A 26711-nucleotide genomic window follows, 5' to 3' on the forward strand; every position below is an offset into this window, starting at 1 on the left:
GTGTTCATGAATCAAACTCGGTTCAATCTTTTACGTCGCCGCTGATCCTCGTAAACTGATTCATCTCCGCGATTCATTCCTCGGTGCTATATACATACGTACGTGTACGAACGCGAAAAGTGAATGTAAACGTATGCGAGCACGTAAAGACGCACAACACGCGACGATATCTTGTTCAGTCGGTCAGTCGGTGCAAAGAAAACCATAGTCCCTTTGTGTTAAAGAATATTACATCCCGTGAGGGACGTGCGATAAGTCGTTAGAATAGAATCGCGAAAAAAAAAAACGATAAAGCGGCTACTAATGGACAAATCGATGATCGCTATCGAACCGACGATCTGGGGATCTCTGAAGATGCATAAGCAATCACGATCGCGAGGTCGCCTATTTCCAGATTACTCGAAACGGCGGAGAAGGAAGAGCGATTTGATCTTGAAGACGCATTATATACGATTGAATTAATCCCCCCCCCCCCTCTCTCCTTTGTCGAAGGTATATTTTTTCGATAATTTTTCCAACCATTAATCACGACTGCCATCATATATCATACTTCATCGCTTTATCAAACTCTCTCCCTCTCTCATAGGTTCACTTTCAGAGATTATCCGAGCGCGCGATCCAGAATCATCAGCATTATCGGTCAGCTTTTTGAGGCGCTTACAACCTAAGTTTCAGATACCATCGGGGCGAAGGAAAGGGGGGGCTGAAGCTAAACGAGCGAGCACATGCAAAGGTGTCTTGTTCACTGGGTCAGGAGTGCCAAGAAACCTTCCGGGTTTCCAGCTGATCGCGGTATAGCATGGCGTGGCGTGTTGGGTGGCGTGATATGCGTGTGCGGTACCCCCGCACACGCGGGGAGGACGAGGGGGAGGAGGTTTGTGTGTGCCCCGACTTGGGCAACTTAGTTCAGCACTGTCGGCGAACAACAGAGGCCGTCTCGGATATATCGCCTGGTGGATCGTGGCCTTTTGCGCGAGTAAACGTACGTGTTATATCCCTCGGCACCTCGAGGTGCCGTGCGTGCAGCAGCTCGCACGTTGCATCCCCGCACGCACCGCAGAGGTGTACGTTACAATGGATTTTAACTCGCTCGCGCGAGCGCGCGCGCGCGCAGACCTCGCTCGCGCCGTTCGCGTGCTCGACTTCGGGAGTATAAACATTAGTTATATCCGGCGACGCTCGCGGAAGCAACGCGAGTCGTCGAAGACGGATGACAAGCGGAGACGGAGGCGTCGTCCGAATAACGCGATAGAATGTGCTACTAACGTGACATGTGTTCAAGCAGAGTGTCTACTCAGATCTTGTAAAAAATTACCTAAGAATTACCTGATCTTCCAAATGTTTTCGTTTAAAAGATAAAAGAAAATCCAGATAAAATAAAAAATTTGTATAGATGCAGCTTTTTAAAATAAGGTTTCTTTTTACTGTATGCGCTTTCTAATGTTTTTGCGATTGCAAACAAAGTTACTAAAAATACAGTTCTTTTAACATTTAATATTGAGTTGTTAATCATTAATTATTGAAAATTAATTTGGACAATATAATTTGTAAATGTATCACTATATCTAAACGCCACTTTTCTAAATTCCGGTTTTTCTAGGGAGTAGACATTCTGCAAAACTTCAATGAATTATTTTTACAATTGGAGAACCACAACGTTATTACTGTAAATTTAATTGTGTTCACGCATTAAGAAAAATCGACTTTCTGATTAATAATTTTTATAATCAATTTAAAAAATATTTAATTTTTAAAGATAATTCTTTAAAAAAATTTAAAGAAATATCTCGATGTTTTATCAAAATGTCTTAAACGAGAAAAATGTTTCTTCGTCACACGATGCAAGATGTACTGTAATTTAGGATTAAAATCTTAATCATTAAAATCATTTCATCGCGTTAAATTTTATCTTCGTTCATTGTTCTTTGTTTGATAAATCTAACAACATACCTATAATCTACTCGTCTAGATAAGAGTGCATTCAATGAAACGGGAGAGAAATATATATATACATACACTGTAAAAAAAAATTTGTTAACTTGACTAAACCGTTCAACTAAATTACTGTTTTGTTAATTGAACATATATTAGTATTTAAGTCAAATACGTTTTGTCAAAAGTTTTGTTAGATTTAATATGTTATATTTAATTTAAATATTTTTATATGTTCAGTTAACAAAATATTATTTAGTTGAACGGTTTAGTCAAGTTAACAAATTTTTTTTTACAGTGTATATATAGATTCGCACAATGAGTTTTAAAATTTCTTATTAATTTTATTTACCTCCCTCTCCTCCTTTATATTTATATCCACGCGATTACATCCTGTGTCTATGTGTTATGTGCGATTTCCTCGATTTCTTCTTTCCTCGCGATTCTGATTACGAACGGATCGGACGATTGTTATCCCCGGTAGCGTGCACAATTTGAATTATAAATCGCGATGAAATTAAGACGGCCTTATTTCGCGATGCATAAAGCACGTAATTGCCCCGAGACGGCGGGACGGCCGTGAACAACGCAAAATGGTGTAGTCTACACAATCCATTCGGGTCGATGGATGTTCACCGGTAAGGAAAAACGTAAATCCTGATTCGGTCGGGACGAACGGTCGTACTTCCTTCCGATGGCGGCGTGCGGCCTTTATCAGCGTAAAAAGCTTAAGTTATTTACTATCGCGCGGGGGCCCCCGCCGCCAAATTGCACGTTATTGCATTCGCGTTCGAGACGAGTTCTAGACCTCGCCTCTAAGTGCATAGAGCGAGCAATTAACTCGAACGGAATTCGAGAGTCTTAGAAAGATAAGTCTCGCGAAAGGCGGATAAATATTGAAGAGAGAATTGCGAGAGAAGCCGTGAAACGCAAAGTGGAACTAGTCGATAAACTTTCGATCAAATATTTTTCTTTAATAAGTCTCTTTGTATTTTTTATGTATATAAATGAATCGAGAACTTTATACTCGAACATATAATATCTGTCAAAAATTTGTCTAAGAAATATCTTTTATACACGGGAAAAAAATATTAGTTGTCAAAGTAAATTTTCAGGTGTCCCTAAATTAAAACTATACTTGAAATTTAGTAAAAAAATGTACTAAAAATTTTTAATTTAGTTTAAATTTTAGTTATAGTAACTAATGTTTTTATAGCTATTTAACAGAGAATTTCTTACTAAACTATAACTTAAAAATATTAGTTATCACAGCTAAAGTTCACGCATGGTAATATTTTAAAATTTAGACATGGTAATATTTCTTTTCGTGTGCATAATTAATACAATTCGTATAATATAACAATTAAATTTATATGTATTTCACGCAGTTTTCCTTCTTCGAATTAAAATTTTTTTTTTTTTTTTTTTAGATAACCTTCAGTTTTAAGAAGTGTGCTATTCTTTTAGAACGCAGTAATAAAAAAGATATTTAAGTCAGATTAAAATTAAAAATTTCTCAACCAACAATAAGCTATAAAAAATTTAGTTTCTCTTGTTTAAAGTGTATCCTAGTCAGTCCTTGTAGATGCAAAAGAGATGATAGTAGTCGAGAATGATTTGTGTATCGCGGCAGATATCAATAACGCGTTCTGACGGGTGGGCGAGTGTTAATAACCTTGGCCGTAACACGGCAAACGCTATGAAGCGAGTGCTGATTACCACGGTCGTTAATTTCTGACTAATATACCACGGTAACAGTCTCGATACACAAGTATACACGTTATATATATAAATATACACGGTGAGGAATTAGAAGGTCGTTCGTAAAGTATGTTACGATACTATCTCGCCGGGCATATTTATATCGGGATGATACTGTCTCGGGTTACAGCAAAAGTTACAGCTGCCGTCTTGTCGCCCTGTGCGATTTCGATTTCGCGCGCGCAAAAATATCCCGTGGACATAATATTGCCAAGCGGTCATAATTACGAAAGAAAAAGTCGCGATTTTACGCTCGTAAACCTTTGTCTCGTTCCAACTCGAATCCCAACATCGCAAATTTGTCCGTAATTTTACGCCGCCTTGTACAATCCTGCTTCATCATTGTTTGTCTGATCGTTATATCTCATCAGGGTTATACAGATACTTTAATTTCGAGTTTTTTTCGAGAGAAAAAATATTATTCTATTCAAAGAAAAATTAAGTTTTCCATATATTTCAGAATTCAAATAAAAATTTATATCAATATTTTCATCAGCTGTATTATATTAGAAAAATTTATATATGATAGTTCATATGATCAAAATTCATTAAATGGAAAAAATTTTCATAAGTAATAAAAAGCAAATTATCTAAACAAAAACAAGTTGTGCTTAATAATGAAGATTATATAACAGATTAAAATTTATATTAGTAAATAACTTCAAATATTAAATATTTGTTGTAAATAATTAAATAAAAAATACATATATAATTTAATGTAAATAAGTAAGTAAAAAAATACATATATATTTTTATTGTAAATAATTTTAAATAGAAAAATCAGTAAAACGAAATTTATTTATGAAATCGACCCGACAGAAGCTAAAGCACCTCGTCGTTTGAAACGCCAGATAATTCAACGATTGCAAATCTAAACGCATCGCGCTATCGCTTTTACGATCTTTCGCGCATACATTAATTTTCCTCGCGTTTTATATACGCATTCTACGCTATTCTACGCAATTAAGATTAATGATCGCAGGTAGCGATCCTTAGCTAGAATAATTCACCGACATACGCGCGGACGTATTCAGTAACAAGACATTTACTTTATCGATGCGTTACATAAATGAAGAAACGCAAACGTGCGCCAACTTTTACGCGCTAATGAAGAGAAGTCTCGAAATATCTATCTTTCTTTCTCGGAGGATGGGAAAGCGAGAGGAGCTCGTGCGCGGGCTTCTCGTTACAATGGGACCTCGTTTCTGTAACGCGATAAAAAGCGCGGGAGAGAGGATCGTTACGATCCCGAGACGCGCGATCAAGACGCTACTGCTACTGCCGATAATAATTACTAGTTGTTATTACACTCCAATTCGTGTGCCCATTCGGTTACGCGGATACGCCTCGATTGTAATCACCGGGATTACGTCCGATACATATTCATGTACATATAGGTACGTAGGATTTTTTATGCGCACCGCTGATGTCGGTGCTAATACTTTATTAGCGGCGCTAGTAAACTTCCCGTCTGAAATTATCTCTCTCTTTTCACTTTGTACGATAGCGCCAGCATTATCCGGTGCAAACTTCTCCCTTCGACATTTATTCCCCTTCGTACCATTTTCTTTCCATGTAAATCTATTTTTATCGCAGGAGATATAATTTCGCAGAAAATGCAATGTGACATAGATATATAATAATTTTTGCATAATATTCATATAATTATATATATGTATAATTTTTTTTCTTTATATTTGTAATATTTAAAAAAATTTTCTGATTAGTTATTTTCATAATCAATTAAAAGTATTTAATTTTTAAATATAATTCTTTAAAAAAATTATATTGTACTTATGTACACTTAATCAATATTTATGAAATATTAGCTTAAATATAAAAATTTATAAAATTCAGGATTAATTTATAAACGTGAAAATTTATTTGCAAAACCTAAATAACACATAAATAGAGTGCAGGTATATAAGAAATTCCTCCTGCATTTCTATTAATTTACACGGGAAAAGAAGCTTGACTGAACGCAATTGTACAGAGCAATAGATGAAAAACGAACAGATTCGCCCGGGGAAGCAAGAATCCTCTTAATAAGAAGATTCTGCGATCCGTAGCGTGTTTCTATGTGGGTGTATATTTCACCGACGAACATAGGCAAACATAACGCAAGCCGATTGGATGCGTTTCTAAGATTTAACTTACAAGCCGTTTACAGAAAAAAAATCATAGGTCTCGTATACTGTTTGCTCGATTCACTTTTACTGCTGAAAAATTCGATTACGTTACTGTTTTATTAGTTTATTACACGACTCTCTACTCCGATTGATTGTTTCTCATTTAAAGTACACTTTGCGCGCACAAAGAAGCGAGGGAAAAAAAATTAGCGATTTCCTAAGAAAGATATCCCCGTTACTCGTTAGCATGAGCTGCGAACCAGTAGCAAGTCAGGATAGCAATCTTCTCGGCCGCGAGCTCAGCGACCATGAGTGGACTGAATATTTTTTATATGAAAATCCAGGTGGAATCTCTCTATTCAGAATAATACCGGCAAAGGCAAAATTTTTTCTTCACACGCACATCGCGTACACATCTATGGACTATGTGTAACGCCATATGAAATTACAAGCTTATGAGAGGCAATAATCTTTATAAATTTTGTGTGTGTGTGTTTGTCTCGATTCATTCGATATACGGCAACGTAATTAATTCACTTGATATAAAAATAGCTCTTGAAAAAAAAAAGATAAAAAATCTTATAGCATTCTGCGATTTGATAATGTGTAAAGATACCAAAGAATATTTCTTTTTATTTTTTGTAAATACATAAATATTTTATTCAAAGCAGGAAATTTTTGAGATTTTTATTTTCGACACTTACAACACTTTTCTTGTATCAAGTCTTCAATTTCAATAAGAAAGATATATGACAACACGGAAATGATATAATAATTGCTATATAGTTGTGTGATTATAAAATTCTTTGAATATTCTTTCTTTTGTATGTTTGGAGAAAAAAATGTTCCGACATTTTCTTGCTGACTCAGTAATTAAAATGATGTTTTATTCTTTGAATAAAACGATTAATGATCGGCTAAGTTAACTAGTATATCGACAACGTGCAAAAAGCATAAACCAATACGATGACAGTATTTCCTATAGAATTTCAAGATAATTATCTAAAGTAAGTTCCAGGGAAAAGATATTTTCTTTTATTTTTTGCAAATAAATGAATATTTTAATCAAAGAAGAAAATTTTTGAGATTTTTATTTTCAACACTTATATAACTTTTTTTATATGAAGTCTTCCATTTCAATAGGAAAATGATATTTTCAAATTTTCGAAATTCTGACACTTGCCAAATCCTCAAGATAAATAAAATAATTTTCATTCTTTTTATATTTGCATCTATTTTGCCTACTTTCTAACCGCTGTCAAAATAACATTAAATGATAAGACCAATTCTACTGTCTTTATTCACGTTATCAATGTACTCTCGCTCGTCTAACACGAAAAACTATCGTTCGTATGTCCTCCTATCGAGCTGCCAATCTGGCCGTTGTGTCGCGTGAAAGATCAAACTAAACATGATATTCCGGAAGAAAGAGAGAGAAAAATCCGCGAAAGCTTCGCGCGTCGCAAACGTAGCGAACATAGCGTGACGTGTAAAACGTTATGATTCCTGGCGATCGCTGAAGGAAAGCCGCATAAGCCACTCTACTTTCGCGAGACGCACACGCGAAAACCGATGGCGGGGTCTCCCCATCTCGTCGATGCGAGCCGCCAGATCACGCGGCAGGATAAGTCAGACACACGACGTAATTTACTTCTGATGGCTCGGCGCGTGTATCGAGACTTACGATAGCTCGATCGCTCTCTCGCTCCGCGTTGTTACGTCGTGATTATTACGCCAACGTGACTGCGCCGATATGAAACGAGCACAACGCCGAGCGCTGAATAACTCGTCGTTAAAAAGCCGGCGAGATAACTCCTCGATCAGCTGTCAAGCGCGCGCTTGAAAAATCGCGCTAAGTTTGACAAACGGTATAAAGCTGGTAAAAAAATATCCAGCACAATCAAGATGCTTTCACTTGCGTTTTATATTTGCACGAAGCTGTTGTTTATCTTAATAATTTAATTATATTTTAATATTCCGATATTAAATGTCTTTTTTGATTTTACTTTCATTATCTTGAACCGCAAGTGGTGATAATTATTGTAATTATATATAAAGCTATAAATATAAAGAGTAACTTTTCTGCAGCGTTGTTAATAATTGATATTTACAAAAAAAAATCATCTGCAATTAAAATTCGATTGAATATAAGAGAATATAAGAGAATATAAGAGATTTGTATTTCTAGGGCTCTTGTAGGACTTTTTTATTATCTGATCTCTTATCTAAATATCTTTAATATGTATATGTATATCTTTATCAAAGAACTATAATTACTAACCCACCGTAATTATTGCCTTTCATATTTATTCCTGCGTTATAAATTTAATACGAAATAAAACTTTGAGAAAATTACCCGTCGTTATCTTTATTTAAGAACTAAATCTCGTTTCTTCCCTCCTCGACGCGATCGGGGCGATCAATAAGAGCATACAATCCATTCGAGTCTGCATAGAACCGCGATTCGATGCAACTGACTGACAGATGCGGCGCATTGAGTGCAACGAATTCTCCATTCACCTGTCGAACATGCTTGTGGAATTGCGAACGAGAGAAAGAGAGAGAGAGAACTTGCGGATAAATGTATGAGGTGCGTCGAAAAACAGGATATACGTCTTAATTAACGTTAAGCAGATTGCAATCGTCTACGTGCAACTTAAACAACCGCGACATATTTCTTTCTGTTCTACGAGCGCGACATAGGAATGCACATCTCGAGAAATACATTTTGTCAGTTTGACAGATAAAGCATTTACATGTTATAAAAAAAACAACGGCTGAACTTGCAATTTAATGCAGGAATATTCGCACAAATTATTTTATTATACTGCACTGCTAATAAATCCATTATTTATTCTTTCTTGCAACATTCGTTTATTTCGTTAAACTAAATATCGTAAATATATCTGTATTTTAATGAATAAAAGAGATTATTCTAAATAATTACTGCACACAAAAAATGCTTATTATATTTAGAGTGTTATATGGATCGTTGTAACGTGTTATTGTATTTCGAGGATTGACTTTGTAAAAAATAATTTCATCCGAATGAAATTTCCAGAGTTTCACGATTCATCGAGAGAAATCAAATCCATCAAGCAGCTCCTTAACTTCAAATGAGACACATTAGATTGATCGGCCGATTGCGCATAAGGGACGGCGCAATAAAATACAAAATACATTAATTACACGAAAGCGTGTGTGCGGGCTGCGACACGAGAGAAGGAAAGGGAAAGAGAAGAAAAGAGAAACGGAGGGCAGAGAAGAAGGAAAGAAGGAAGGGGGGCTATTCTTAATTAAAATGATTGCCGACATTACGGCTAAACTCTCGCAATTATAATTCCCCTTCTCCCATAAAAAATGCTGCTTGATGCCCGCTGGTGTTCGCCGTATTTTCAGCTAATAACAGTCTTACGCCCCGCGCCATTCTTATCGAAGTTCATCATTCCGCAACGGCAAGACGATGTAACGAGCATCGGCGGTTAATTTTGATGAACTTTTAGCCTCAGCGTGGCGCGAATCTAATGACACATCGAAAAACGCGCGAAAAAATCCCTCTTCTCCTTCGGATCGCTTCGATAAATTAGAATGGATCTTTCTTGAACGAAAAGTCGAACTCGGCCTCGATCTCGTTTCTTAATGAGCGATTTATTAGTGAGTGCTATCGAGCTCTCGGTTAAAAAAAATTAAGTTTTTATTCTTCTATTCAAAAATCTATATATTCTTTATATTTAATATTTTCAGCTATTAGATTTACAAAGAATGAATATATATTAAATTTTATTAGAAATTTTATTATATATTTACATCTTACAAATTTATAATAGCTTAAAATATTATATATTAAATATAAGATTAAATTGTAATTGTTTCATATTATTTTTATCATTGTTATGTGTTTGCGATTTGCGTTCAAGATGTATTTAAGCTTGACAGAACGCGATGACGATCTCTGTCCCATAAATACCGCGATCTTGCGACATGAATTAATAGCGCGACGATATCGCACAGAGAGAGAAAGAGAAAGATGACACGCCGGTTAACTCGTACTATCGATTCAAGGCTTGTTCGACTTATGACTTCACTCTCGACTGAACACGGAGATCCGGAGACAGGTGCGAGTACCACCATCGCGAAAAGTGACCGCGCCGGTTTACATAACGATCGATTTTCCTATCGCCTTTCGATGATTCCATTCGATTGCGCGGCTGACAGTCAGCTGATGTACTATATATGGGCTTTAAGTCCATAACCTGTCCATGGGCAGGCCGTGTTTTGTATTCGTACACAAAGACAGCCATCTGCGACAACTTTAAAAAACGCCGCTATATAAACAACTGTGAACGATCGGCGATCGTCGCGGACAGGTGAAAGGACAAAATATTAAAAATCATTTTCCTCAGCTTTATCCCGCTATGGAAATTTCTCGTCTCCCTTCAACATTTTTCGCGATTATATCGCGCGATCGATAAAACTGCAGCGGATGCAGGTAGCTGCGGCAATCTAAATTGCGACGCATAATAATATCGCGATACTTAAGACTTAATCGTGCCTATTATTTAATGTAAAATTAAGAAGGCCATGTTAATATCAGCAATTATTTTTTTCCTTATCTGAGATGTCGCGGCAACAATAAGTTCTTTAGCTCTAAGCGATTAAAAGTAAGGAACAAAATTATGATAAACTTTAATCTTTGAAAATAATTCCTTTTAGCAAGCTTGGTTTTATTTAAGTTAGAAATGCATCTCTTTTTATTCGTGTAATGTACAATTTTATTTCATACGATATCCAAAATAAATAAATAAATTTATAAATAGATAAATAGTATTGTGAAAAAAAATTGAAGTTACTTGAGTAATAATTTATGCCTATTTGTAGTTATTGTCGAAAAATATATGTACTGTTAGCAGATAAATAAAATTTTAAATCGATTTACAAATAAAAACTTGTTTCTTATAAATATAAGAATATGATAATAATCGGACCTCTATATATAATTAATTTCCATTTCTTATTATATATATATTATATATTATATCTTAAAAATTTAATTTCTAATTATAATAATCAGATATCTCTATAATTAATTTCTGACAAATGGGATAAAATAATAATACAGAAAAGTCAAGAGAAATGAATTAATTGAATCGAGCATAAATCGATTCATTTTTCAATCTTACTCATCCGCCATTATATTACAATATAAACCAATTTCAACGGCAAAAAAAAAACGAGTTTTCCGTGCCGGTGGTCACACTAAAAGTGACAATAGTTTAACGACACAAGGGATGCAACAAACACACACAAGACAGGTTAATAATATAATTAACACAACTCGCTCTCCGCCTTTGTGGCTGCCTCGGTCATCTGCATATCGACGATCGCCGAACGCGATTACCAGCTGATAAGTGCGTCCTTCTCGTCACGCAGAAAAGGTGTCGGACGTTAATAAAAAAAAAGAAAGAAAAAACCCGACAAGTTTGGCCGCCGATCTCCGTTTGGCATCGAGCCTTCTTCTCTGTCGCTCGCCGTGTTTGTATCTCGATATTCGGCCGCGGCCTAATTACCGCATTTTTAATAATGACGTTAATGAGCGATGCGTATCGCGTGTCCGGTGGGTCCGACCGGATGAAGGAGGCCTGCCTCGTCTCGGAATCGGTCTAACGCGTTGCCGATCCGATTAAAAACAAATCGGATTTCTCTCCCGGCGTTCTCCTTCTCTCTTTCTCTCGGTCAGCCTCTGCCAAAACGGACTTGTCCCCCCAAATATCGATGCCAATCGTCGCGCACGCGTGTTCTCGTTTACAAGAGAAAGGATGGAAAAGAAGCCGCTTCTCGCGTGTCTCGTCACCTTATCGGAAGGGCGTGATGTCTCCGCGACATTTTTCGCCGGCTACTGAACCCGGCAGATGTCTCAACGTACTTTTTCAGTGTCTCTCACTAAGATCGACGACGCTCGTTAATCAACGAATGAGAAATCTTTAGGGGAATTGATCGACACCGATCCATTATCGAATTATTCCTCGGATTTAAAATATTCCCGATATCCATCTGGACAGATTAGATACTTGCTCGAATATATCTCGTAATACTCGAATTATATTAATAAATATTTTTTATGTATTTCAGACTCGTCTATTAATTTGCACTGAAGATTAATCCACAGAAATTCATTCAAATAATTTAAAAGCTATTGTTATCTCAATACTTGGGGGGTGGGGGAGGGGGGGGATCAAATTGATCTAAAATCCCGCAGATCTAAATTGCAAAATTATTAGAAATTTATAGTTTATATAAATCAATTTTAATTCATAAAAATCATTTTTAATTCTTATCATAAAACAAAAGAAGCAAAATTACTAATTTTATGTATTTATCATGCAATGAACACACAAACATTTAAATAAAAAATTATTCTGTAAGAATTGTGAATAATTATATATTGATCGTTGAGATATAATGCAAATTGTCATGGTTAGCATTTTTAATGTATGACGTTTGAAAAGTTTATATTTCTCATACTACGTCGAGATAACAAAAATAATTATTAACTTCGAATTACACGACGCATAAACGCAAAACTAATGAACTGTGAAACAAATGTAGTACTTAATTTTTTATTCAATCGATACGATTGAATGTAGAAAATTTACATTTAAAACATCCTGGAACTCTGTTCCCCAATTTCGCGATAATTATCGATTAAGCGACTTGAAATCAAAATGGAATAATTTTTAATCATCTAGATATGCCAAAGTTAAGATAACGGAATTGTGTGATTATACATAACTTTGATAAATTCGCACCTAACAAGATAATTCTCGCGAATACCAATTAATCCTCGAATTGATTTTCGTCATCTCAATTTTTCGTTATTGATGCAATATCGATGCTAATAAATTCGTATTGAAATAAAATGCAATGCATATCAATGATTTCCCATATCATTGGTCATCCTTTAAGGTGTACAACGATTTCGAGTATAGTCGACACCAGATTTATTTACAAGAAGATAATTTGTGTAACCGGCCATCAAAAAAAAAAAAAAAAAAAAAGAAATGCTTTTATACTCAGCGCTGTAATTCGCTCGCGAATTAACACCGTGATAAAGTAATATCGCTTATCTGTTAACGTTCATCCTCATAACTTCGGACTGAAATGGGATATCTCGGAGAAAAGAAAATCAACGTAAATCTTTCGGAAAAAAGAAGAGAGAGAGAGATCGGGGGGAGCAGATAGATTCTGGTAAAATGGATGCCATTAATCGTCGAGTTAACAAACTCGCGCCGAGAGATAACGCGAGAGATACGATGTGGATTCGCGTCCGCGATTGACGATGGCTATCGAGATGCAAACGAGAGGCGCGATCTAGAATGGAATCATTTTTCAAACGGACGACGGCACAGAGCGAAGGAAAAGAAAGAAAGAGAGACTGAAACAAGACAAGCCAAGTGAGAGAACTCCTGACGACTTTATAAAACTTGCAGCATATTGTCTGGTAAAATCATGAAGATCCGTCACCGCCGTTGTATCGCGATAATGACATGAAAAATGACCTCCGCCGAAGATAATCAGCGAAATTAAATAATATTGGGTGGCGATCGCTGTTTCGATGGATCAAATCTTTCTTAACCCTTTTATTCCCATCAAATTTTCATCCTATGTCCATAAAAAATAATAATATTTCAAAAGTAATCGATTAAAAAATAACATTTTGTTTATTGTACATATAAAAACAATAATTAATTCAGATATTTGCAAAATAAAAATTCTATTTAATGTATACTACGAGAATTTGTTAAAAGGAATTTTTATTAATTTTCCTCGTTTTTAATCTTTGTGAATTTGTATAATTAAAAACTTTAATCGATTTTATTTTTTAACTATTTTTTATTTCCATCAAATTTTCATTCTTTGGGAATATTTTGTCCATGAAAAACAATATGATTTCAAATGTGATTGATTAAAAAATAATATTTCGTTTCTTATATAAAAACAACTATAATAAAATTAATTCACATGTGTAAAATAAAGAGATTTTATATACTATGAGAATTTGTTAAATTTTTAATAATTTTCCTTCTTTAATCTTTGTGAACTTGTAATTGAAAATTTTAATCGATTTTATTTTTGAATTATCTTTTCCATTACACAGTTATGCATATTTGTAGGACAACTACTGGATATTGTGCGGAAAGATATTAGAAGAATGAAAGAAAGGAATGCGGTATAGAAAATACTAGTTATATTATTACCCGTCGTCGGAATAAAGATGAAAACGTTAGTCCGAAGCATTAATAATATCGCACGACTAATTACTCACTGGGCGAGCGCATCAAATACTCATTACACAATTCGTTACCCTCAGACGCCTTAATCAAAACGTACCACACAGACGTGGTGGCAATATGTGCACGATATATCAGTCTGTGACACATAAGAATATCTTAAGTCAAGTCGCCAGTGAAATCATTCAAAAACAAACATGCCCGACTGAATTATTTACATCTTCATTATATACTTTGAAGATTAGATTCATAAATCAATCAATCTTGGATGATTATTCTTAAATATTCTAGAATAATTATTAATGCAATTTTTGCTGTAAATATTATTTTCAAAAGATTATAGAATTATATAATAATACGCACGATACAATTTAATAGATTATATTAATTTCGAAATGAAATATTGGAAAATTTAAATCAATAAAATTATTAACTACAAACGTATTTTTACAATTTATTCATAAGTGTATTAATAAATTAATCAGATATTTTGCAGTAATAAAAAAACTGTGTCTATATTATATTTATTAAATCTTTTCTAGAATGAGGTTTGCTATTTTCATTCTTTCATTAGCTCAACGCGAATCCATCATCGAAATTCTTCAATTTTCTCTCGATTTGCTAGTTTCACGCGAAATATCTTCTGCATCTGTCATTAACGAGTTATTCTGACAACGCGCCGCAATTTCTCAGCGTATTAAACCCCAGCACTTTCAGACCATCTGCTTTAATTAACCAAGACGCTTCTGTCACCTTATAGCGGCGTACTACATAATTAATAATTAAATTACAAAAGAATGGACTGTTTCCTCATTAAATGACGCGTAAAAACGGCGCAAAAAAAAACTGACTCAAAAAATATTATATTAAAAGCTCCGCTGTTTACGAATCTATATATAGACTATTTTCTCTTTATAAATAAAGAAGCCTCGCAAAAATGATAATTTCTACTTTCTTTATTTTTATTTCTTATTTAAATATATGTATTGCATCTCGATTTAAAATATATTTTACATGTTTCTTATATTTAAATTAAATATATTACATATATTTATATAAAATATATTTATTTTTATATATAATTTTGAATATATAATATATTTATATTTTAATTTTCACTCGAGAATTCTCTCAACTAGGGAAAGAACGTCAAGAGTTTATTATAACGATTATCTCGATGAGGCGAAAATTTCACTTTGTGTGTGTCGACATTAATCGAATAGATTCTATCGCAAAATCATCGATCTACCAACCGCCGCCGCCGGCGTGTACAAGCCGTGAACACACGGGGATACCACCATCGAAAAAGAGGCACGCGTGCACGCGTGTCTCGGCCTTAAACGATCTGATCCGATCCGATCGATCGATCGATCGATGCTCGAGCGCGCTCGTAAGTAGGTGCGTCTCTATGCTAATATATCATACACACGTGTAAATGTATATCATAAACGTCCGAGAGATGCGTAAGTCCGCGATGGAGAGATACTACGATGGGCGATACGGTTACTACATCTCGTTATTACGCCTTATTTGCATTTTCCATTTCATCCCTGCACCTGACAGAGAACGAGAGGAAGAACGAGACGAAAAAAAAAGGGAGAGAGAAAGAGAAGAGCGAGAAAGAAAAGAGGCGAAAAATAATAAAAAAAGAAAGGAGAAGAGAAATCAACAAGACGGATCTGTACACGGAGAGAATTTTCTCTTAGAATTTACTCATAGAATTTTTACTTTGAAAATCATGGTAATTGTTGGACAATATGCTATGGAAAGAATTTTATAATTTCTCTGATTAATATTTATCCCAATAAAATATAAAACATATTTAATTAATTTTATTAAACTGCACAGTAAAATTAATCAAACATATTCTATATTTTATTGTAATAGATATTATTATTTTTATTGTGATAAATATTAATCAGAGACATTCTCCTAAAATTCTTTCCATATCATATTGTCCCACAGTTACCATGATTTTCAAAGTAAAAATTCTAAGAGAACATTCTCTCTGTGTATCGACCGAAAACCGGAAGAGCGCGATGAAAATTAACCCTTTCGATACTCTTATTGTGTGTATTTATTATTTATTAATATTAAAAAGAAAAATATATATAGTCTTATAGGGGATGGGAGCTTTGACATAACTCGCTTTGAATATGACGTTTGAATGCTGAATTATCACAATATATATACATATAATTCTATTAATTATGGCCAATTTCGTCTCGAATTCATTCGAATTCGAAAATGATGCGGAATTATCGTCGAACAAAATAGACAGAGAGAATTTTCTCTTAGAATTTACCCTGAAAATTATGGTAATCGTTGGACAATATGCTATGAAAAGAATTTTATAATTTCTCTGATTAATATTTATCACAATAAAAATAATAATATCACAATAAAATATAAAACATGTTTGATTAATTTTACTAAACTGCATAGTAAAATTAATCAAACATATTTTATATTTTATTGTAATAGATATTATTATTTTTATTGTGATAAATATTAATCAGAGACATTCTCCTAAAATTCTTTCCATATCATATTGTCCCACAATTACCATGATTTTCAAAGTAAAAATTCTAAGAGAACATTATCTCTGTGTATCGACCAAAAACCGGAAGAGCGCAATGAAAATTAACCCTTTCGATACTCTTATTGTGTGTAATTATATTAAAAAGAAAAATATATATAGTCTTATAGGGGATGGGAGCTTTGACATAACTCGCTTTGAATATGACGTTTGAATGCTGAATTATCACAATATATATACATATAATAATTCTATTAATTATGGCAAATTTCGTCTCGAATTCATTCGAATTCGAAAATGATGCGGAATTATCGTCGAACAAAATAGACAGAGAGAATTTTCTCTTAGAATTTACCCTGAAAATTATGGTAATCGTTGGACAATATGCTATGAAAAGAATTTTATAATTTCTCTGATTAATATTTATCACAATAAAATATAAAACATGCTTAATTAATTTTATTAAACTGCACAGTAAAATTAATCAAACATATTCTATATTTTATTGTGATAGATATTATTTTTATTGTGATAAATATTAATCAGAGAAATTCTTATAAAATTCTTTCCATATCATATTGTCCCACAATTACCATGATTTTCAAAGTAAAAATTCTAAGAGAACATTCTCTCTGTGTATCGACCAAAAACCGGAAGAGCGCGATGAAAATTAACCCTTTCGATACTCTTATTGTGTGTAATTATTATTTATTAATATTAAAAAGGAAAATATATATAGTCTTATAGGGGATGGGAGCTTCGACATAACTCGCTTTGAATATGACGTTTGAATGCTGAATTATCACAATATATATACATATAATTCTATTAATTATGGCCAATTTCGTCTCGAATTCATTCGAATTCGAAAATGATGCGGAATTATCGTCGAACAAAATAGACAGAGAGAATTTTCTCTTAGAATTTACCCTGAAAATTATGGTAATCGTTGGACAATATGCTATGAAAAGAATTTTATAATTTCTCTGATTAATATTTATCACAATAAAAATAATAATATCACAATAAAATATAAAACATGTTTGATTAATTTTACTAAACTGCATAGTAAAATTAATCAAACATATTTTATATTTTATTGTAATAGATATTATTATTTTTATTGTGATAAATATTAATCAGAGACATTCTCCTAAAATTCTTTCCATATCATATTGTCCCACAATTACCATGATTTTCAAAGTAAAAATTCTAAGAGAACATTCTCTCTGTGTATCGACCAAAAACCGGAAGAGCGCGATGAAAATTAACCCTTTCGATACTCTTATTGTGTGTAATTATATTAAAAAGAAAAATATATATAGTCTTATAGGGGATGGGAGCTTTGACATAACTCGCTTTGAATATGACGTTTGAATGCTGAATTATCACAATATATATACATATAATTCTATTAATTATGGCCAATTTCGTCTCGAATTCATTCGAATTCGAAAATGATGCGGAATTATCGTCGAACAAAATAGACAGACAATATGACAAAATTGTGAGTGCGATGAATAAATTCACTCACCGGTCGATGCGTCGCCGGTGCTTTCTCCCTCTTTCTGTCTCTCTCCTTATTCTCCTGGATATTCACCAGCGTGGATGCAAGTTGAATTGAAGAAAAAAGCACACACAAACAACTGCTACGATCCGCACGGTAGCCCGCGATCTAACCTAAACTGACGTCTCGCGACTCGCGACACTTATTCGGGCGCTCGCGCGATGCTTTTACGAATAAATAAGACGAAACGTCGATTGTTGTCGAACAAAATCGAAAACTGTTCTCGATGGCTTCGAACCGTATTTTAATTACCTATCTTTCAATTAGTCCGAAAATCCGCACGACACTCCCGACTCGGCGCACTTCACGTCATGAAGTCATCCGCAAGTGTCCCGCGCGAATGGAGATCACGTGACGCTGACGTGTGCTGACGCGATTCTGACGTCACGCGAGACGCGACGAAAAGCAACATGTCGGTTATCGAAATTATCATGGACCTAAGGAAGATATAAACGGAGTGTAAAGCGCTTGTAGGAGCGAGAAGGCTATTAGATTTGCGGGAATAAGGGGAAAACGCTTTCCGTCTCTTTCCAAAGCAATCTTCGGCTTTGCAACTTGTAATAAATGCAGTCGAAGATGCGACGAAAATAGGCGAAGATTGCCTGTGGAAAGAGATCTCGCATTATACACCCTCTTTACCGCAAATTTCACATCGCAGGAGCTTAAGCACTCCATCCGTATCTTCTTAGATCTATGAAAATTTCGATAAACGACATGTGCATCGCTTCATCGAGATCTATTAATTACGATTACGCACGTTAATAAGCCGATGCACGCACGCACTACCGGCTCGCCGCGCGACTCACACTCGACTGAAATTCCGAAATGCGTAGGCGACCTTGGGGAAGGGGGGGGGGGGCGCCTGTTTCCTTCGAATCGTTCGGCGCGAAAATGTTTACATTTGACGTCGCTCGACAATGCCGTATATATACGATATTTATATTTTTATTTCCAAGTTTTATAAGGATTTAATTCTGTCTTCACCTCGCTTTAACTTCCATGACAATAATCTCGTATTAAAAGCATATAAATTCTGTAAATAATGCTACAGAATCACGCACTTGTTCGAAAATTATTATTATCTCGTTCGACATTACTTTACTTTATCCAATTAAAATTTTAATAGTTTTTCTTAATTGTCAATTATATATAATTATGTATTTGTTTTTGGCAACGAAAATATTTAGTTACTATATTTGCAAGCTTTTCTATTATATCATATATTTTGTTATATCAGTTTTGCAAATCTAGTTTTGTTAATATAATAAATATTATTTATTTTTTTAAGTTTTAATCATATATATAAACTTTCACGATTATATATAACAAAATATATAAAAAAGTTTACGAATATAGTAATTAAATTTGTTTCACTACCAAAAACAAATACATAATTATATATAATTAGAGTTAAGAAAATTACATATAATTAGAGTTAATTATATATAATTTAATTACATATAAAGAGAGTTAAGAAAAAATAAAATCAAATAATATTTTTTCTTAATTCTCAATCATATATAATTACACTGAAAAAAAATTTGTTAACTTGATTAAATCGTTCAACTAAATATTAATTTGTTAACTGAACATATAGACATATTTAAATATAACATATTAAATCTAACAAAACGTATATTTAACTTAAATACTAATATATGTTCAATTAACAAAATAGTAATTTAGTTAAATGGTTTAGTCAAGTTAACAAATTTTTTTTTCAGTGTACGTATTCATTTTTGGCAGCGAAAAAAATTTAGTTACTACATTCGCAAACTTTTATATTATATATTTTATAAATTAAGAAATATGATATATTTTGTTATATATAGTTGTGCAAATCTATTTTCTTCGCTCTCATTATGTCATCGCGAAGTAAAAGAAAATAAAAGAAAAAGAAGATCGGCTTCCAGAAATTATCGCTCACACTGAAAAAAAGTTGTTAACTTGACTAAATCATTCAACTAAATACTATTTTGTTAATTGAACATATAGAAATATTTAAATTAAATACAACATATTAAATCTAATAAAACGTATATTTGACTTAAATACTTATACCTATATGTTCAATTAACAAAATAGTAATTTAGTTCAACGATTTATTCAAGTTAACAATTTTTTTTCTCAGTGTAGATATATGTATGATTAAAAATCACATAAAAAAAATACATTAAAAAATTGATCATTTAATATTTGCGATAAGTTTCTATTTTAAATACATAAGAAACTATATATGTAATATGTCGAGAACTATATATGAGATAGAGGGGAATCGCGTCTATGAATTCAGCATGAAGGATCTTAATTAAAAGATATGTATATGATATTGCAAGAAAACGTTGCTGATTGTGTTACTTCCGAGCGATACAACACTTACACGCGCTTTTCCCTTTACACGTTTACATGGAAGTGAGCACTATACCGTGCAATTTCTTTCCGCAGATACGACGGCCTAATTCGCATGCTCCTTAACTAACGATATACATACATATATATAACGAGCGATCGCTCAATTAATTAAAACTGCAATGTTAAAAATTTCTCGAGTCTCGCTATCAGTGTAATTGCCACGGTGTAATTTACAGCTTTATGTTTCACCCGAGTTCATTCCAGATATGATGTTCTCGAATTAAAAGTTCGCACAATTACAAATAACGCGCGAAATATATATTTACATGTGACGCATCTCAAGCATAAATCGTTTTTTTTTAGCAATTATGGTGCGATAAGGATGTCGTAAATCATCGAAATAATTGGTCACGCATTCCGCGAACAATCCTATTTTACGCGTATTATCTTTTTAATGCCTGTCGCGCAAAACTATTTACTTCTTCAGAGTCATACGGAAAAGTCTGATCTGTAAAAGCCTCTTCTCTCGCCATCGACATTTAACAGAGTGTCTACACTCAAATCCTTGTAAAAAAATTTCCTGAGAATTCTTTAATCTTTCTACTTTCGTTTAAAATTCTAGGTAAAATATAAGAATATTAGTAAATAAATATAAAATAAATATAAGTAGATAAATATATAAAATAAAAAGTAATTTATTATAACTAACGTCTTAGGGAGTACTAATTTATTTAAATATTATTTTAAAAAATTGAATAATTTCCTATGAACCGTCAAAAAAAAGCACATGGGATTTTAATAAAAATATAAATATGCTGTAATAAAGATATGTTAGACATATGTTTCTTGATTGTGAATTAAGAGTAAATTTATATCAAAGATATAATTTAAAAAAAATTCTCCTCTTAATAAAATTTCATGAGAATTCCTAGACTTTTTAAAATAAAAAAACTGGATTTCTCGATTTTTCCAAAGAGTAGATACTCTGTTCAATCACCCTTACACAATAATCGAATGTCAAGTGTGCGAATCAAATATGAATAAACTCCGTTAGTAGTTTATATCTTTTTTTTCTTTCGATATTCTATTTAAAGAATTAGGGAAGAATCTACAAGAAATCGGAGGACGACGCACGTTGTCAATAATAAGATCAAGTGGCGTAAGGTTAATTGCCGAGATTCGAGCGAGCCTGAACGGGATCTCCGGTAGTCTACGCGAGGAAGGAGGATTCGGAGAGACGTGTGAGAAAGGCGAAGGAGGCGCAGCCTCCGGGGAAGATCTGCTATCTGAGACCCAGAAAGAAGAAAGAAAGAAAGAAAGAAAGAGAGAGAGAGAGAGAGAGCAGCGGGGACCATCTCTTGGCGCTTCTTCAACGCCCGGTTAATTCACCTCGGGCCCCGACTTCGCCACCTTCTGCTTCCTCTTCTTCCTTTTTTCCCTTTCACTTCTTCTTTCTCATGCTCTTCTTCTTCTTCTTTCTACCTCGAGGCGAGGGAGGCGCGCACCACGTGCCTACTTGAAAAATCAGCGCCGTTACCGAGGGCCCTAATTAATTTACATAGCGCGAAGAGCGAGGAAAAGGGGGGAAGAAGAGGGAGAAATAGGATTCCTCGGCAGGTTCCTACCCGTGTTACTCCGATTAATGTTGCCGATCAAATGCAGAGCTGTTCATCTTATTAACGGCCGCGACGCGAGTTTATCGAGGCGCGAACCGAGCTTTTTTAATCGAACCGCGAAAGTCGTCGGCGTCATGAAATTTTCAGAAATTGGATCTCGCAATCAATAACGTATGGCCGAAAATTGAAATGACAATGTGATACGATTTCGATAATTTTCCTCCACACAATTTTCATCGTGTCATTATATGATATTTATTTGTCTCATTGTAATTAAATTTATTATTTATTAATATATTATATTATGTATATATATTTTTTTATATATAATTATACATACTATGTATTAATATATTAATATATAAAATAATATAATATATTAATATATAATAAATTTTTTAAATAGAGTATATAGAATGGAGAACGTTGACGTTTTTCTAATTATTCTCTGAATTGATTCTGATTCGATTAATTAATTTCTTTTTCACTTTTTTATTCACAGTTATAATGTATGATATCTCAAACGAGATCGACAATTTTTTACAAGCGCGCGACAATCTTTACATAATTTCACAAAGGTGAAGAGAGGACCGGCACGAAAAGGGGGACAGCTTCCAGATATCGGGTCAGATCGGGGCGACACTGCGTTGGGAGTCTTCGATGGAGATTCGGGACCCGACAAAATGAATACCTATTAAAACGGCGTGAACAATGCGCACGCGCGAAATCTCGCCCTCTCGGTATCGCAGCAACAGCAACAGCATCCGCAGCAGCAACAACAAGAGCGCTAAGTATAAGGTGATATACTGCGAGATCCGCGATATCGCGCGGACGTAGCCAGCAGCAGCAGCAACAACACACATACATACACGCATATTTATACAGATAGACAGACCGGTAGCACACGGAGAAGGTCCTCCTCCGCACGTTCAATCCGGATTCGTGGCTGTGCATACGCTATATTGCGCCCCGATATATCAGCCATCTCGCTTCCTCTCGCTTTTCCAAGTGCCAAAGATGCCCACACCTTTTCCGCTAATGGATTCTTTCCCACCCTTTTTCCTCCTCCGTTTGTCGCTCCCTTTCGGAGGAAACGTCGTACGTGTACGTTTAACGCGACAGTCGAGTATATCTCGATCAAATTAGCAGCTTATACTTTCAAAATTTCGATATATTTAGATAATTGATGTTGACAGTGATTGAAACATTGAGGAGGATCTTAATACTCGTAGAAATGTAAACGAACGAGATTCGAAAAGTGGTAAAGTGTTAAAGTTGGGACAGATGAAATGTTCAAGATAAAAAAAAATCATTTAGATATAATTTTATATATTTCATAAATACTATCGTATTTTTGCGAATATCTTTTATATGTTCTAATTAATAAGATTAATCTTATGTATCATTATATATCAGAAACACCTCATGAAATAAATTTTTCCCATTATGTTTTAAATGACATTAATATGAGATTCTCCTCTATATATCAAGGAAAATGATAAGAAATGACAGATGCAAAGACAATCCTATATTTTCGCCCAATTCCGATAAATCCTCACCGTCGTAAAATCAATGAGCTCAATTTCGCGTTTGGCGCAGGAGTCACTTTACTCGTCGTGAGATTGGAAATAAGGAACGAAAGAACCGAATAATGATAAAGTGAGGAAGATGAAAGCGTCTATCCATTCTTCCATTGGCCCTGATTGCGATTGCAGATGAGATTGCACACCGGTGGTGCAGAGAGGCGTGTTCCCGCCTTATTCAAGTTGCATAATTTCCGCATAGCCGATCAAACGCTATTATTTCGCAGGAGCGTTAATTTTATATGAATGCAGAAGCGTCACAATTTATTCTCTATTTTATTTTTGGCAATAAAATATCTCCAAAAATTTCCCTTCAACTCGAAAACAAACTCCTAGTTAAGGAACGAGAATTTTCTCAAGCGAGGCTTAATTATATATATATAAATAATAATATATTTATAAATATTAATTATATAATTTTACGTTGTTTATTAATATCGTCATTAAATAAAATTTTTATGTTATTCTTTATAAAGGTAGCAAACATCGCTACCCTTTTTTTAATCGATCTCCCTGAATCTCCCCTAATCATCCGCGTTATTTATACTTCTTCGCATATTTTTGTTACGCGATTTGTATCGTGCTTGGCAATTCAAAGGCCATTTCTCATTGTTTCGTTGTCCGCGAATAAAATCTTACCCTTTAGTTCCGATAGTTTATCCCCGTGCAATGTGCAAAACATGATTTTGATATTAAGCTATCAGTCGGTGGATAGTGGAAGAATGATGGGCGAGTCTGTATGGATCGCGCATTGTTTCCAGATCTTATTGTCCTGAAGATATAACGAGTATCTCGCGTGCTGACGAAAAGTAGATAGTTGTATTACGATGAAATTCATAGCCACAACTTGATACCCGATACTCCCGTATCTTAGCTATCATTACGCAAACGGCGAGAATAAATTAATCAACTAAAATAATCCTATTGTCCGGTTTAGTTAAATTCGGAGCTGACATAACGGAGATGTCAATAAATAAATAAATGCCGCACACGTAATATATACATTTTAAACGTAGATCATCGTAAATCATTCAAAATGATATTAAAGTAATTAAACCCGAGGTTCGCCAACGAGTAGGGTTTATTTTAAAAAAATTGTCAGATACGCAATAATTGCAATAATTAAAAAAACTTGGATATATGTTTGAATTGCAATGTCTGTGTGTCTGTGCAAGAATTTTGCCTTACCTTGAAAGTAGCTCTTGGTACGGAGGTAGCTTACGCTGAGTCTGAGGATGCTGAGTCGATCCAGCTTGCTGAGGATATTTTGCTCGAAAGGAAGTAATGATGCTAGAGTATCCAGCTCAGCATTCAATCGCTCCCGATGTCGCTTGCTAGGATTCGACTTTGTCACCCCGTCTTTCTGTGGTGGTTTTAAGCTGCAAGAAAACAAAAATATCATATAATATATATACATATAGATTTAAACATTAATATTAATGATAGAAGAAAATTCTGATACACCGTGCACAGTTTATTTCGCGAGGAACAACCGTCTAACATCGTAGACAAGACGCTTGCTAAAAATAAAACTATGTTGCGAGACGCCAGAGCAATCAACAATCTTACTGGTCCGTGGCGATAAGGGTTCAATAACCAACCGTGCTTTTGTTCCACAGCCACGCGATTCTAGGGGATTAACTTTGATAATCAATTCGAGGCACAACCCGTTATATATGCACGCGCGGGATTTACATTTTACTCTTCATTATCCGAAATTCAGCATGCATTTTTCGAATCGTTAACGACAGACGGCCCGCGTCCGCGAGGCTTCGAATAATTAAAAGTTGCCGGTGCGCACCAGCCGGTCTGATTGATACACGCGTATGCGCTCCGCTCCGGTCCAGAGGTGTCCTCAGGGGCAGGATGCCCATCTAAGATCGTAACTTGGAGTATTTACGCCGAGACGAGAGTGGGCCGCCCGATTGGCGTAAAGTGCGCGATTTATTTAATAGTTAGGACAGTGCTAAATGACAACTACTACGTAGCTATTACATGGTGGTCCAATTTGCTAGCATTGGCGTAAGTATTTTCGCGGAAATAAGTGTCTTTACTATGTCGTACTCGAAAAATGACTCGTTGAATCTTTAAAATTAATCTTAATTTTTTATTTTTTGTGTATGAGATGAATAAACCATAATCAATTTGTGTGTGCGATATGTTTGAAACAATATTATGTATATATATCGCAATGAAAATTAAATAGCGATCGTTGGAATATTTTTTATTTTGGAAAAATTTTGGTAAGTAAAAACGACATCTAAATGGATATAAGAATTAATTAATCAATTTAGAGATAATTATTAAATTAAAAATAATTATAATTAATGTATAGTAATTGTTGTTTAGATAATTAATTAATATAGAAGAAAATATTTCGGTAATATCTTTATATTAATTTTTAATTTTTTTTTTAGGCAAATATAGGATGAATTAATTAATTAAAATTTATCTCTCCTTCTTCAATATCTTTGAAAGCAAATACGGAGGAGCGATGCCGCGCCATTGGAACAACTTGCAAAATTAACATGTAAACCTGGTTTTTAAGCAACGCGCTGTCCGCTTAATTAAAACGCTCACCACGGGTGTGGAAGCCATTGACGCGCATCATAACAGACAATATGACGTGCAATCCCATCACAATGGAACGCTTATAAAATTAAAATCGCAACTTAAAGAGTGTACGAAGCGTACAAAACGAGTAAAAGCAATAATATGCGACTTTAATATATATAGAAGAAAATGTCGCAAATTACAGAACCAAAGTCTTCTGTGATCAGATGTGGAAGTTAACACCCGAAGTTAAATGCGTTATCAAAAGTTACATCTTAATTAACAAGTATCGCAAATTCATTCTTGTTTTTTTTTTTTTAAGAAGTCTTCTCTACCGAAAGAAATTAACACAAATTTATCCTTATAATAAAATTTAAACATCTAAAAAATA

General features: G+C 34.2%; 1 protein-coding gene across 9 annotated transcripts in view; it reads right to left on the reverse strand.

Annotated features, from left to right (window-relative positions):
- Positions 1 to 26711, reverse strand: part of Ss (aryl hydrocarbon receptor spineless) — a 218423-nt gene that overhangs the window by 92448 nt on the left and 99264 nt on the right. For 5 of the 9 annotated variants that reach the window (XR_014426963.1, XR_014426964.1, XR_014426962.1 and 2 more), the window contains one exon: positions 24956 to 25146. Coding sequence is in view for 1 of the 9 variants with exons in the window: in XM_083055338.1 (XP_082911464.1) it covers positions 24956 to 25146 (191 nt within the window). In the remaining 8 variants the exon portion in view is untranslated. Of the gene's footprint in view, positions 1 to 18183; positions 19002 to 24955; positions 25147 to 26711 lie in introns of those variants that run through there. The other 4 variants (XR_014426965.1, XR_014426968.1, XR_014426967.1 and 1 more) reach the window with 4 other exon arrangements.

The sequence above is a fragment of the Prenolepis imparis genome, unplaced genomic scaffold (genome assembly GCF_030444845.1).
Source record: "Prenolepis imparis isolate NDT839.2.m4 unplaced genomic scaffold, iyPreImpa1.0 SCAF_15, whole genome shotgun sequence".
NCBI classification, from domain to species: domain Eukaryota; kingdom Metazoa; phylum Arthropoda; class Insecta; order Hymenoptera; family Formicidae; genus Prenolepis; species Prenolepis imparis.